Here is a 12,515-nt window from a genome sequence, read left to right on the forward strand (position 1 = left end):
GCCAGAATTTAATGTCAGTGAAGAACCTTTAACTCTTCAGTACCCACGTTCTTTTTAGTGTCTATTTTAGTGTCTATTAAAATCATAGATAATTTGGGTTTCTATGAGTAGTAATTTATTGGGTTGCTCTTGTCATTGATGACAGAGAAATAAGATTCACAGAATGATTCAAGTAGACATAACAACTTACTTTATCTTATTTACATAATTAAAATTTGTTATTTACTCATTTAGTTTTTTGGAATCAATATCAAGGATAAATTTAACACAAGATTCATTAGAGAGATATCAATAACTTTACTATAAATTAAAAAAATTATCTGATCCAAGATCTCTATTGCAGGTTGAGTTACATAAAAAGCTCAAGAAGTCAATCACAGTAGTCAATATTATGAAAAAGAAACTCAAGTTACAAGTAAGGTTCTTTAAACTTTTTAAAGTTTTTATCAGTTTTAGATAATCAAACCATGTGTCATAATTGTAAGGATCCTTCTTTACTAACTGATCGTATTTATTCTTGTGTTTACTCACAGTTACTAGTTCGATATCCTCTCGATTCTCGTATTTCTTCTCATGAATGGTGTATGCTTTATAAATTTCTTCCGCTCGTTCTTCAGGAATATGATCTATAGCGTATTTATCTCATCACCATAGAAAGTAACAGCATGTTCATAAACGCTTCGTGCTCCTTTAATGAAACCATTATTAGCTTCAAAACTTGCGTAATTCATCCAATTCTTGACGTCAGGATGAATCATTACAAAACGTTCATATATTTGTCGTGCACGGTCAAGTTCTTTATAACGTAACTCGAAATTGATATAAGTTTGCCAAGCCTGCTCATTAGGTTCCCATTCCATTCAACGTTCGAAAACTTGTCTTGCTCCGGCGATATTCTCCAACTTTTCCTCGAAGGCTTTACGTTTCCGTTGGTGATAGTCTGCTAGCTCATGAGGATCAGAAATTTTTTGTTTCTTCGGAGCCGGAAGCATTTCTAAATCACGTTCTTTGGCCTCTCGGAGCAACTGCTCTGCAGTAATTTGAATTTTAGCTGGTGCTTTTTTTTTTTACTTGAAATATTCGAGTATTTATTAGTAACATTGTTACAAAAATAAATATTAATATTTTAGAAATTAAATTATTAATTTTGAAACCAATTAGAATAAATTAAATAAAAAGAGAGAATGAAGCGGCATAATATAAAATATGTTTTCAATTAATGTTTTCAAGTAGTCTCATCCGATAACGCAATTTTTTTTTTCAATTGAAAAACAATTTCTAATTATACTATTATCAGTATCAATGGAAACACATAAATAACCATCAAGAATTTATGATGTTTTATTTTAAAATAAGTAATTTTTTTTTTCTTTTTTTTTATTTATTATTATTTAGAGTCGGTTTTAACTGCTGTGGTCATATCGCCGACTTTTAACTGTTGGGAGTGGTACGTTGGGTCTTTTTGGGTTGTGTAAATCTTAACCTACGCGGCAAGGGCCGAATATCAACCAAGTTGGTTTCTAAGACCAACTTGGGATTCGAACCCACACCTGGCCGGTAAGTTAGTCCAAGTTCTCTATATATATATAGAGAAGAAATACGAGAATCGAGAGGATATCGAACTAGTAACTGTGAGTAAACACAAGAATAAATACGATCAGTTAGTAAAGAAGGATCCTTACAATTATGACACATGGTTTGATTATCTAAAACTGATAAAAACTTTAAAAAGTTTAAAGAACCTTACTTGTAACTTGAGTTTCTTTTTCATAATATTGACTACTGTGATTGACTTCTTGAGCTTTTTATGTAACTCAACCTGCAATAGAGATCTTGGATCAGATAATTTTTTTAATTTATAGTAAAGTTATTGATATCTCTCTAATGAATCTTGTGTTAAATTTATCCTTGATATTGATTCCAAAAAACTAAATGAGTAAATAACAAATTTTAATTATGTAAATAAGATAAAGTAAGTTGTTATGTCTACTTGAATCATTCTGTGAATCTTATTTCTCTGTCATCAATGACAAGAGCAACCCAATAAATTACTACTCATAGAAACCCGAATTATCTATGATTTTAATAATTCAAACTAAGAAAAATTTGATCAACTTTCAGAATAGTAAAAGTGCAAATAATTTAAGTTCTTCAGATATTAACTTATCGGAAGATTCCTTATCATCTTATATAACACGGGTTGAAAACACCGTTCTAATAAACTAATACACTTATAATATTATCATTTACATATCTATCTCCTTTCTACGTATCAATTATTATTCTTTAATTTTTCTCTGCTGTGCAACTCTTGAATTTTTCATCTAACAATGAATTATATCTATACTTAAAATATATTATTATTGTAAATGTATATTGTCGATCGGCGTATGTTAAAATGAAAAATAGATATAAGACTAATTTGAAGTTCAAATAACGAATAAGAAATTATTATTTATTTCTGCAAGTACATAATATTTACTTTGAAGTAATGGTATGACAAAATTGTGTTTGAATAGTACATATTGAAAAAAAAATGATTGTTATTATTATTTAGAGTTTTCCTGCAGTTTTTGATAAACCCAAGATCTATAGGCTGAAATATCAGTTTAGACTCCCGGGTAGTCAACAAGTCGATCATTGATAACCAATGGACTGCCACCATCTCCGTTACAAGCATCATATCGACCATCCGGATAACCCGCGCAAATTTGTCCCTGTGGAAGTCCACCGATTGCGTAGTAGCTGTCATCACACTGGCTTTTAGGAATAGTCAAGACGGCAACACTCAATAAATAATTTGGATAGTCTCCATTTTCTGTTTTGCCCCATCCTGCAACCAGACCAACTGAACCAGGCTTAACCCGTTGAGGACACACCTCGAAAAAATTACGTTGAGGACACACGGGGTCCAGTGGATCCCACTCAGCAAAACAGTTCTAATTAATTTCCTATGTGATGTATTAACTCATAATTGGCACCAAACTTTAATATAACATTCCCTCTAAATATCTTACTAGTTATTTTTAATTTCTAATAATTTAAAAATACCGAATACGAATTTCGGTCAGTCGCTTAAAATGAAAATAAGACATTTAAACATGCAAAATAATATAGAAAGATTTAGTTTTTTGTCATAAAACTTTTTTATTATATTTATTTCGATTTTTACTTGTATACGGTTCTCGGTTTTTACAAGGCTGGGTAGATGGTAGCTGTCGCATTCCGCGAGTGCGCCACCGTCCTGTGTTTTTATACTGTCCTTGTTTATTCAACGCTTTTTTGGACCCCAGCACATCCTCTTTTCACTCCTGTATTTTCACTACATAATCAACCTTATTTTTCGCACATTTGTATACTCAACTCTTTATTATTATCACGCGGCTGTGGACCGACTTGTGCTTTCTGTACTGTATTTACCCTATTCCTCACCCTTTTCTATCGATTGTTGGAATAGTGGCGATAGGGAAACCACAGAAGAAAACCCATGCCAGTACAGTTCGGCTACCGGAGCGACCCCCGACGGTTGGTGTAGGAACTATTCGAACAACCGTCGGGGCTCGAACCCTCGCCTGACGGCATGATGTGCGAGCGAACTAACGGGATAATGACTTAACCCGCTCGGCCATCATGCCACTTAACTTTTTTATTATAATTATTACAATAAAAAAATAGAAATATTTTCAAGAATATCAATGAAATAAGTCGTAAATGAGACTCATTTATAAATCTCCTTTTAAATTTAAAATTGCCTCAAAGTTCGCCTGGGGTCCACTGGACCCCATGTGTCCTCAACGGGTTAACTTGTTCATTAGCGTTTAAAAGTTGTACGGATTGACGAGTTCCGTCAAAGTGAAATGGTTCAAAAACTTCAATCAAGGCAATATCATTTAATGGAATTCCTTTTTCAGTGATTTTGAAATCTTCGTGTTTAATCACATTGATAACTGTGTGAAGAGATCCACCCTTGTCATTTTAACCAAATAAAAATTATAAGCTTTGGTTAAAAAATTTAAAACGCATTTTTATTTACAATATTATACAAAAAAAAGTATCTTATCTACACATTTTAATTTTCTTCAGTACCTTTTTCGATGGCTTTTTTCCAATTTTTGGCCGTACTGAGAAGTCTAATCGTTGTTTGCTTGGCTTCATCTTCCGGAAATTCAAAATCATAAATTTCTTGCCAGCCTTCCATCCCATCTTCACCCATGACCTTAACAGTTTTCTTGATTCTTTTCGGCATTTTATCCATAATTTTCTTTTTACTGTCTTCATCACCTTTATCCATTTCAAAATCTTTCCAAGCGTCCAATAATATAGCTCTGCTTTCTCGATCTCCATTCATTTTCAATGCAGTATTAGCACGTTCAAATACTCGTCTAGCAACACTAACTGGATCCACATCTTCGTACTCATTACATAATTCAAACTTGGCATAAGCTATCCAAATTTTCACGTGAATTGATCGTTCAAGCAGCCGCTCAAATAGCTGTCGTGCATTCTGTGGTTCCCCTTGTGAAATTTCAAAATCGATGTACGATTTCCACAACAATTCCGGCATATCTAGTCGTGGCTGCTTCAATCCAAGCTCATAAATTGCACGTGCACGATCTAGATCAACTAGCTGAGTTTCTAATTCGGCATATTTCATCCAAGTAGTACAATTTTCCGGTTCGTACATTAACCATTTTTCGTAAAGTTTTCTGCAGCGATCAAACTCACGTAGCCCCATTTCCAATTCAATGTATCCACGGAACAGCTTGTTTTTAGGGCACATTCCTAAACTCGTGCCCAAAAATTTACGCGCGACGTCTAAATTTTTTTGACGAATTTCGAACTTTGCATACATAAGCCAAATTTTTGCAAACGTAAAAATTTTATGCGGAATCAATTGAAGACAAACTTTATAAACATTACGGCAGCGATCTAGATCTTGAGTTTCAAGTTCTTCGAATAGTGCGTAGTTAATCCACAGGTAAATATAACGACGCCAATATTCTTTTTCTTTTTTTGGAGGTACGTACGCAATAGCACGTTCATAAATTTCCCGAGTCTGATCGTGATTTTCTTCAGATTCCATCAGTTTCAGATAATCAAACCATGTGTCATAATTGTAAGGATCCTTCTCTACTAACTGATCGTATTTATTCTTGTGTTTACTCACAGTTACTAGTTCGATATCCTCTCGGTCCCCGTACTTCTTCTCATGAATGGTGTATGCTTTATAAATTTCTTCAGCTCGTTCTTTAGGGATATGATCTATAGCGTATTTATATATAACCCGAGCACGATCATGCTCTCGTTGAGATTCTTCAAACCGAGCAAATGCGAGATAAAGTTTCTCGTCGATCATCTCATCACCATAGAAAGTAACAGCACGTTCATAAACACTTCGTGCTCCTTTAATAAAACCATTATTAGCTTCAAATCTTGCGTACTTGATCCAATTCTTGACTTCAGGATGAATCATTACAAAACGTTCATATATTTGTCGTGCACGGTCAAGTTCTTTATAACGTAACTCGAAATTGATATAAGTTTGCCAAGCCTGCTCATCAGGTTCCCATTCCATCCAACGTTCGAAAACTTGTCTTGCTCCGGCGATATTTTCCAACATTTCCTCCATATACGTATATTTGTACCAAAACTGGTTGATTCGTGGAAGAATAGTGACTGCTTTGTCAAATAAATTCCGAGCATGATTGACTTGACGGTTGCTCATCTCCATTTCCAAGTACTTTAACCAAAGTGTTATACTTCGATGATCCACATCCAAGGCTCGTTCGTATATAGAACGAGCGCGAGCGATCTGTTTTTGAGTTTCTTCCCATTTTGCGTATTTGATCCAATTTGAAATTACCATACGATTTTTTCGAATGGTGTCTTCGAAGGCTTTACGTTTACGATGTTGGTAGTCTGCTAGCTCATGGGGATCGGAAATTTTTTGTTTCGGTGGAGGTGGAAGTATTTCTAAATCACGTTCTTTGGCCTCCCGCAATAACTGTTCTGCAGTGATTTGAATTTCAGCCGGTGCTTTATTTTTTACCTGAAAAATTCGAATGTTTATTAGTAACATTGTTAAAAAAATAAATATTAACATTTTAGAAATTAAATTATTAATTTTGAAACCAATTAGAATAAATTCAATAAAAAGAGAGAATGAAGCGGCACAACATAAAATATATGTTTTTAATTAATGTTTTTAAGTAGTCTCATTCAATGACGCAATTTTTTTTTTCAATTGAAAAAAAATTTCTAATTTATACTATTATCAGTATCAATGGAAACACAACTTATCAAGAATTTATGTTTTATTTTAAAATAAGTAATTACTTTGAAGAGAAAAAAGAATTATTGAAATTTGTATACTTTAATGATTGTAAAAATTGCCAATTTAATTTTATTTACCAAATACTATGACTGAAAATAATATATTCAATATGTGATATAAAGATCGTTGTTTTTACTTAATAAAAAGGTAGTGTGATTATCAGCCTAAGTACCCGATCCAAATTTTAGGCAAAAATCAAATTTATTAATTTGTTACCACGTTTTGACATGAAATCTCATGTCATCCTCAAGTCAATTAATATGATTTTTAGACTCGATTAAATTATGTGGCATCAAATTAATAAATTTGATTTTTGTCTAAAATTTGGATCAGGTACTCGGGCTGATAATCAAACTATCTTTTTATTCATTCATAATAACAAAAAAAATAATAAAATTGAAGAGGTTATAATACTTACTTTAGCTACTTTGGGCATTTTCTGTGGTTTTTCCATTATGGTAAATTAATCACTAAAAAATTTGTTAATATTAAAATAGATAAGTACTATTACAATTAATGTAATCAAATAAAATATTCAAAATTTTAATAAACTATTTCCTTGTTGTAAAAATGTGACGCTCTCAGTAAATTGTATAAACGTAAACGTATAATCAACGTTGCTCGAGAATTGGAGTTGTTTTCATTAGTGACGACAGTAACGCCGCTAACGAAATCATAAAAAGTAAGCAAACTTGTTATTTACATCTACACTGTCGCTTGTCTTAAATTTGAAATTTTCAGCGGGTAAATTATAATTGAATAAATTAAGAACACTGACGTAACTGGATTACAAGATGAAAGTATTCGAATAGGTACGAGAAACTAATTATTATTTAATTTTTTTAAGATTAAATTTAATCGATAATATGAAAGTAAAAATAGCAAGCATACAAAAACTTTAAAATTTTAATTCTTTAATAATATATATTTTTTTTAAAACTCAAACAATTTTCAAATGTTACCTACTTTCAATATGATATTCGACTATCAATTAATTATAAAAATTGAAGATATTAAAAATGATAAAATTAATGTTTTGCAAATGGTCAAGTTTACATGAATAATAAATGCAAGAGAATGTTTGATACAGAATATGAAAATGCATTATTATGTCAGCAAATTAAAGTGGGAAAATAATATGCAAAAGGGTTGATTCGAATATCAATAGCTAGCTAATATTACTCAACTGCTATTTTTCCATCGGTCAATGCAGTTCACTTTTACCTAATAAAAAAAATAATTAAAAAATCAGTAAAAAGTTTCATTTATTAACAATAATAAAAATACATATTTAAGTATGACTTATAATCGCAAACATTTGACAATTTTCTGGTTTATTTAAAAAATAAATTAGCACTAAGAAAACATGAGATTAAGAATTGCATCCATAGTTTTTAAAAATTTTCAATACTTATAGTAAAATTTTTTTAAATGACGTTTTTGTTAAAAAAGTTATAAAAATTGTCAAATTCTTTTATTTTAGTAATACTAATTATGAATTCTTATTTTACAAGTATACAAGGTAAAAAAAGCGCCTTAAAAATTAATTCTTGTTCTGTTCGTTGAAAACACCTGTGACACCAGTAGACCAACCAAGTAGCAAAATATCACATCTGCGAGAACTCTATTATTATTATTAGTCGGAGTAAATAACTTCAAGAATAAACAAGCGCATGCTGAGGAAAATAAAAAAAAAAAATGGCTGTTGTGTTGTAAACCTTAAAGTGCGTCGTGTGCGTAATACGACAATATATACAGATACACATTTGTTTATTTACATTATACATAAAAGTTCATTAATTGATCGTATTTTAACTAAATCGTAGTACCTACATACATATACAATTATTTATAAAAAAAAAATGGCTCAAGCTAAAGTAGAAACAATAGATTTAACTGAGGATGACAAAACTGAAAGTCAAGGTAATATATTATTTTTTCTTTAATGACGGCTGTATATTTCTAGAAGTCATTGACGTTATCTGGTATAATTAATGTAATTGTGTTGGGTTGTTTAATTAATTTTTTACTTTTTAGTCATTACAGATATTACTTAACAGATTATAAACATAATGTGGCAGAAATTATTTTCAAGAGTTAGTATTTATTTATGTAAATAATCAATGTTTATTTGTAGGTAACTCAATGGAGTGCGCAGTATGCCTTCAAATATGTGTCCATCCGGCAAGATTGCCATGCAGCCATGTATTTTGTTATTTGTGCGTCAAAGGCGTTGCTAATCAAAGCAAAAAATGTCCCATGTGTAGACAAGAAATTCCGCCAGATTTTGTGGAAAAACCAAATCTGATTGAAGTCGAAGAAACAAAACAACCAGCCTCTGTCGTTGAGGATGAATACCAGTGGTTTTATGAAGGACGAAATGGTAAATTTTTAACATCTCTTGAATCAACAAGAGTAATTTTTATTAATTTAAAATTTTCAATCTTTAGTTCAATTCATCATGTTCTACTATTCAAATCTAATTTTTATGGAAAATAATTTAATGGTGTCCATATAATTGATGAAATTGTAATTAAAAGATAAAATGATAATTATTTAAATTTAATAGAAATTGATATGATATCGAATTTAGGTTGGTGGAGATACGATCCTAGAACAAGCCGAGACCTGGAGAAGTTATTCCAACTTGGACATAATGAGTGTCAACTATTAATATGCGGCGCAGTTTATTGTATCGATTTTCAAAATTATTGCCAATTTCCGAAATTACAACCAGCACGTAAACGCAATATTAAACGTGATACAAAAAATGTTCCACACTTAGGCATTGCTGGTATTCGTTGAAAAATTTTAACGTCTAGATTGAATATATTTGTAGAACTTAATTCAATTCCTACAACCTCGCAATAATGAATTAATTTTTATTTATTTTTTAATTTAAAAATTTTTCAGTATAGTTCTTTTAAAATAAATTATTTCCAAACAAAATTTTTTTGTATAAAGCTTACATAATATACAATAATTTTATATTAAAACATTAATATTATACAACAATAAAATTAAAATAATATAAACTAAATGGTTTTAAAAAAAATTTTTTTTTTAATATATTAATGGAAATTTTTATTATTTTTATTTATAAGTAGCCTCAGCTTAACAGTTATCTGTTACAGGTTGGTGGCAATATGATCAGCGTACAAGTCTGGAACTTGAAACAGCTTATAAGCAAGGCAAACGAACATACGAATTATTAATCGCGGGTTTTCTTTATATTGCTGACTTTGGGTCTATGTTACAACTGCGTCGTAATGATCCATCACGCCAACGCCGTATTAAACGTGATTTATCAAATGCACCAAAAAAAGGAATCGCTGGTTTACGTCTCAATCAACATGATGAAGAACCAGTATTCCGTGAAATACGTGGAGCCGAGAGATCTGCTAGCCCAGCAAGCGATATAACCGGTAAAATTAATAACTGATATTAGAGTATAATACCGTGATGTATTTATTAACTGATCGTAAGACTATGTCCCCTAACGACCAAAAAATAGATTGCAGTAATTGTGCAGAGTGCATAAATTCTGCTCAATTTCAGCTGCTATATAAACCAAATTAAACATAAAATTTAAATTATAATAACAAATAATAAAATTCAAAGTTTACAGTCTAGTGTTGAAAGTGATTGTAAAGGTATCTTATTATTCAACTACGCAGTTTATTGCTAAAGTAAAAAAATCAAAATTTTTCAAGATGTTGAGATGATAATAATTTAATTGTTGATAGACTCTTCTCCACCGTCCATCTTACGGCATGAAATAAATTATATTTATTTTGATTAAATTTTGAAAACTAATGAAAATATTACTTGGCTTTGATACAAAATATTTTACTCTTTAAGGAACAGGAGATGGAGCAAGTACACCAGTACCACCAAGTAATACACCGCAGACTCCAGCAGGACACGCCAGTGGTGATGCAACACCTCTAACCGACAGGACGGACCAACGGGCGGATTCTTTACATCAGGTTTTAGAACAAATGCGTTCATTAATGCTTACAGGGCATTTGTCATTAAATAGCGATAATGAAGTTGAAGAAACAACCAACGATGGATCATTTTCAGATCATCATAGTTCCTCCTCCTTGCTGTGATCGTTCAACTTGCCGTCATCGCCAAGTCAAGATAATCATTAAATATGAGAATCATCAATGCCGTCATCCATATCATAGGCCATCAAGGAACTAAGGCGTCAATTACTTCGATTATTACAGCATTATTATTTGGTATAATTTATTTTTTCATTTTTTACTTTTCCACTATAAAAATGAATGATTTAAAAAAATTGGGAAGTTATTGGTTTCATCCCAATTTTCGAAAACTAAGTTCTCATCAGATCTTCATATTTTGAAATCAAAAAAGCAGATCAGTTTATTTCTATGAAAATGTCATTATGCATGTATGTGTACGCGCGTGCATGTGTGAGGCGTACACTTTTGGATTATCCAAAAGTTGTGGAAAATTTTCGAAATAAGTGTTTTCTTTTTGCTTAAGTTCAGATTTTCTTGTCAGATCATTTTAACTATTTTTTAAGGCCGAAGTTTGAAAAACTTAAAATCATGGAAATAAAGTCGAAAAAATTCTTTTGAGCTTAACTAATTTTTTGACTTATAGAAGACAACAATAGCTATAATTAAAGAAAAAAAAAAAAGCAAATTGAATGATATTTCGAGGAGTTTATAGTTATTTATTTACAAGCGCGTGAGCAGAACTGCATTTTTTTTACATTAAAAAATTCATATCTCGTAAACTATTGGTCGTAGAGACATCGGGCTTGGCTCATTTTAGTTGTTATTTAACTCTTTAAATTTAATTGACTGCATGTATTGACTACACAAATCAGAATATTTTTTGGAGCATTAACCCTCGGAGTACACTGGAGGTCAGTTTGACGCCCAGAATATTTTTTATCCTAAAATATTTCTCGAAAATAGGTTCGTTTTTAATTAATTTTTTCAACATTAAAAACTATTTAATTCAGGATAATAATGATTGTATTCAAAAGAGCATTGTTTTACCTACCAAAAATGTAATAACCTGAATTCCGATAAAATGCATAGTTTCTGAGATATAATTTTTCGAAAGTCAAGTGGTGTCAATTTGACCCCGTATGTACTCTAGTTCTCGAATTAGTTTAAGAGATATCAATGTCGAAAAAATTTTTAAAAAGTGTTTTTTCACATAACTTCGAAAAATTTTCATCAGATCGTTTTTAAAGTGAAATGTTATAATCGTATGCATAACAAAATACGTTGAAAATTGCAAACTAAATCTAAATGAGTCGATATATTCACGAGATATTGCAATTCAAAATTGGTCGGCAGGGTCAACTATTGAAAAAATTTTTTTCATTCATTAATATAAATATATCACTAAATAGTGATGCTTTATTTTCACGATTTTAGAGTAGAATTATATTCATTAAAAGCTTTTATTTTAATTTGAAATATACAATTATTAAGAAGAAATGTTTCTCAAAAGAACATATTTTCATCACGATTTTAACAAATAAAAAAAATTTATTTTTAATATAATACGCATTTTTTTATATTGTTTAGATAAAATAAATTTTTGATTCCTGGGACGTTTTTTAGAGAGCTGCTTCATTGCTCAATAAAGACTACGAGACTTCGTATAATGAGGATCTAAATTATAAAATAATATAAGATTCGGAGATTTCTCAATTTCTAAATTTTAGTTTGTGTGTGTATATTTATAATCCAATTATATTTTATGATTATTTAGTCTTTTTCATATATTTTAATATTATCACTTATTATAATATCTATCTAAATTAAATTCATACATTGAGAGTATTATAATTATCATATTTTTATAATTATTATGTTTATTACAATTATATTCATGTAAATTATTCTTTATAATAAAAAAAGTTATATCTGATCAAAATTTTAGACGAGTTACTTAATTTTATATGTTTCTTTCATTACATTCCCTGTACTTTATTTATTAAATTATTTACTCTCTTATTGAATAAGTTATTTTAGAATATCAAATAATGTTTAAGAAAAAAAAATATACTTTAAAATTATTTTACACAAACTTAGTATCATATCTTATTCTAAAGATTTTATTGTAAAATAGAAATACTTAAATTTTTGAGGATGGAGATTTTCATTTAATTTTTTTATTTAATCTA

The 12,515-nt window shown here is 30.2% G+C and overlaps 3 protein-coding genes across 9 annotated transcripts; 1 reads left to right on the plus strand and 2 right to left on the minus strand.

Moving 5' to 3' along the window:
• Positions 1 to 2,609: 2,609 nt before the first annotated feature.
• LOC123274529 (trypsin-1-like) lies at positions 2,610 to 3,785 on the minus strand. Its single transcript, XM_044742188.1, has 2 exons — positions 3,753 to 3,785; positions 2,610 to 2,939 (listed from the first exon to the last, which is right to left on the minus strand). Exons 1-2 carry the CDS (start codon positions 3,783 to 3,785, stop codon positions 2,610 to 2,612), a joined length of 363 nt encoding a protein of 120 aa, XP_044598123.1.
• A 50-nt stretch (positions 3,786 to 3,835) lies between these two features.
• LOC123274518 (protein crooked neck) lies at positions 3,836 to 6,906 on the minus strand. The gene is made up of 3 exons (XM_044742162.1): positions 6,753 to 6,906; positions 4,087 to 6,049; positions 3,836 to 3,966 (listed from the first exon to the last, which is right to left on the minus strand). The coding sequence occupies exons 1-3, from the start codon at positions 6,786 to 6,788 to the stop codon at positions 3,932 to 3,934; spliced, it is 2,034 nt and encodes a 677-aa protein (XP_044598097.1). The 5' UTR covers positions 6,789 to 6,906; the 3' UTR covers positions 3,836 to 3,931.
• Positions 6,907 to 7,886: 980 nt separating this feature from the next.
• On the plus strand, positions 7,887 to 12,074 carry LOC123274519 (E3 ubiquitin-protein ligase RNF146). 7 transcript variants are annotated; one of them, XM_044742165.1, is made up of 7 exons: positions 7,898 to 8,257; positions 8,472 to 8,717; positions 8,928 to 9,128; positions 9,469 to 9,759; positions 10,196 to 10,323; positions 10,421 to 10,581; positions 11,914 to 12,074. In XM_044742165.1, the coding sequence occupies exons 1-6, from the start codon at positions 8,197 to 8,199 to the stop codon at positions 10,541 to 10,543; spliced, it is 1,050 nt and encodes a 349-aa protein (XP_044598100.1). In that variant the 5' UTR covers positions 7,898 to 8,196; the 3' UTR covers positions 10,544 to 10,581; positions 11,914 to 12,074. The 7 variants fall into 7 exon arrangements, with proteins under 7 accessions (XP_044598101.1, XP_044598102.1, XP_044598098.1 ...); XM_044742167.1 differs by lacking the exon at positions 11,914 to 12,074 and having other exon boundaries at positions 7,890 to 8,257; positions 10,202 to 10,323; positions 10,421 to 10,946; XM_044742164.1 differs by lacking the exon at positions 11,914 to 12,074 and having other exon boundaries at positions 10,421 to 10,944.
• Positions 12,075 to 12,515: the final 441 nt, after the last annotated feature.

Source organism: Cotesia glomerata, unplaced genomic scaffold, assembly GCF_020080835.1.
Source record: "Cotesia glomerata isolate CgM1 unplaced genomic scaffold, MPM_Cglom_v2.3 scaffold_40, whole genome shotgun sequence".
Taxonomy (NCBI): Eukaryota; Metazoa; Arthropoda; class Insecta; order Hymenoptera; family Braconidae; genus Cotesia; species Cotesia glomerata.

What these genes read in the sequence shown, in the direction of transcription:
- LOC123274529 (XM_044742188.1), bottom strand. Translation starts at nt 3,785, where the DNA reads ATGGGGTCCAGTGGACCCCAGGCGAACTTTGAG. An exon ending in GACCCCAGGCGAACTTTGAG is followed by an intron (nt 2,940 to 3,752) that starts GCAATTTTAAAT and finishes GAAATTAATTAG; the next exon opens with AACTGTTTTGCTGAGTGGGA.
- LOC123274518 (XM_044742162.1), bottom strand. Translation starts at nt 6,788, where the DNA reads ATGGAAAAACCACAGAAAATGCCCAAAGTAGCTAAA. An exon ending in AAATGCCCAAAGTAGCTAAA is followed by an intron (nt 6,050 to 6,752) that starts GTAAGTATTATA and finishes CGAATTTTTCAG; the next exon opens with GTAAAAAATAAAGCACCGGC. An exon ending in GAAAAAAGCCATCGAAAAAG is followed by an intron (nt 3,967 to 4,086) that starts GTACTGAAGAAA and finishes TAAAATGACAAG; the next exon opens with GGTGGATCTCTTCACACAGT.
- LOC123274519 (XM_044742163.1), top strand. Translation starts at nt 8,197, where the DNA reads ATGGCTCAAGCTAAAGTAGAAACAATAGATTTAACTGAGGATGACAAA. An exon ending in TGACAAAACTGAAAGTCAAG is followed by an intron (nt 8,258 to 8,471) that starts GTAATATATTAT and finishes GTTTATTTGTAG; the next exon opens with GTAACTCAATGGAGTGCGCA. An exon ending in TCCACACTTAGGCATTGCTG is followed by an intron (nt 9,129 to 9,468) that starts GTATTCGTTGAA and finishes TATCTGTTACAG; the next exon opens with GTTGGTGGCAATATGATCAG.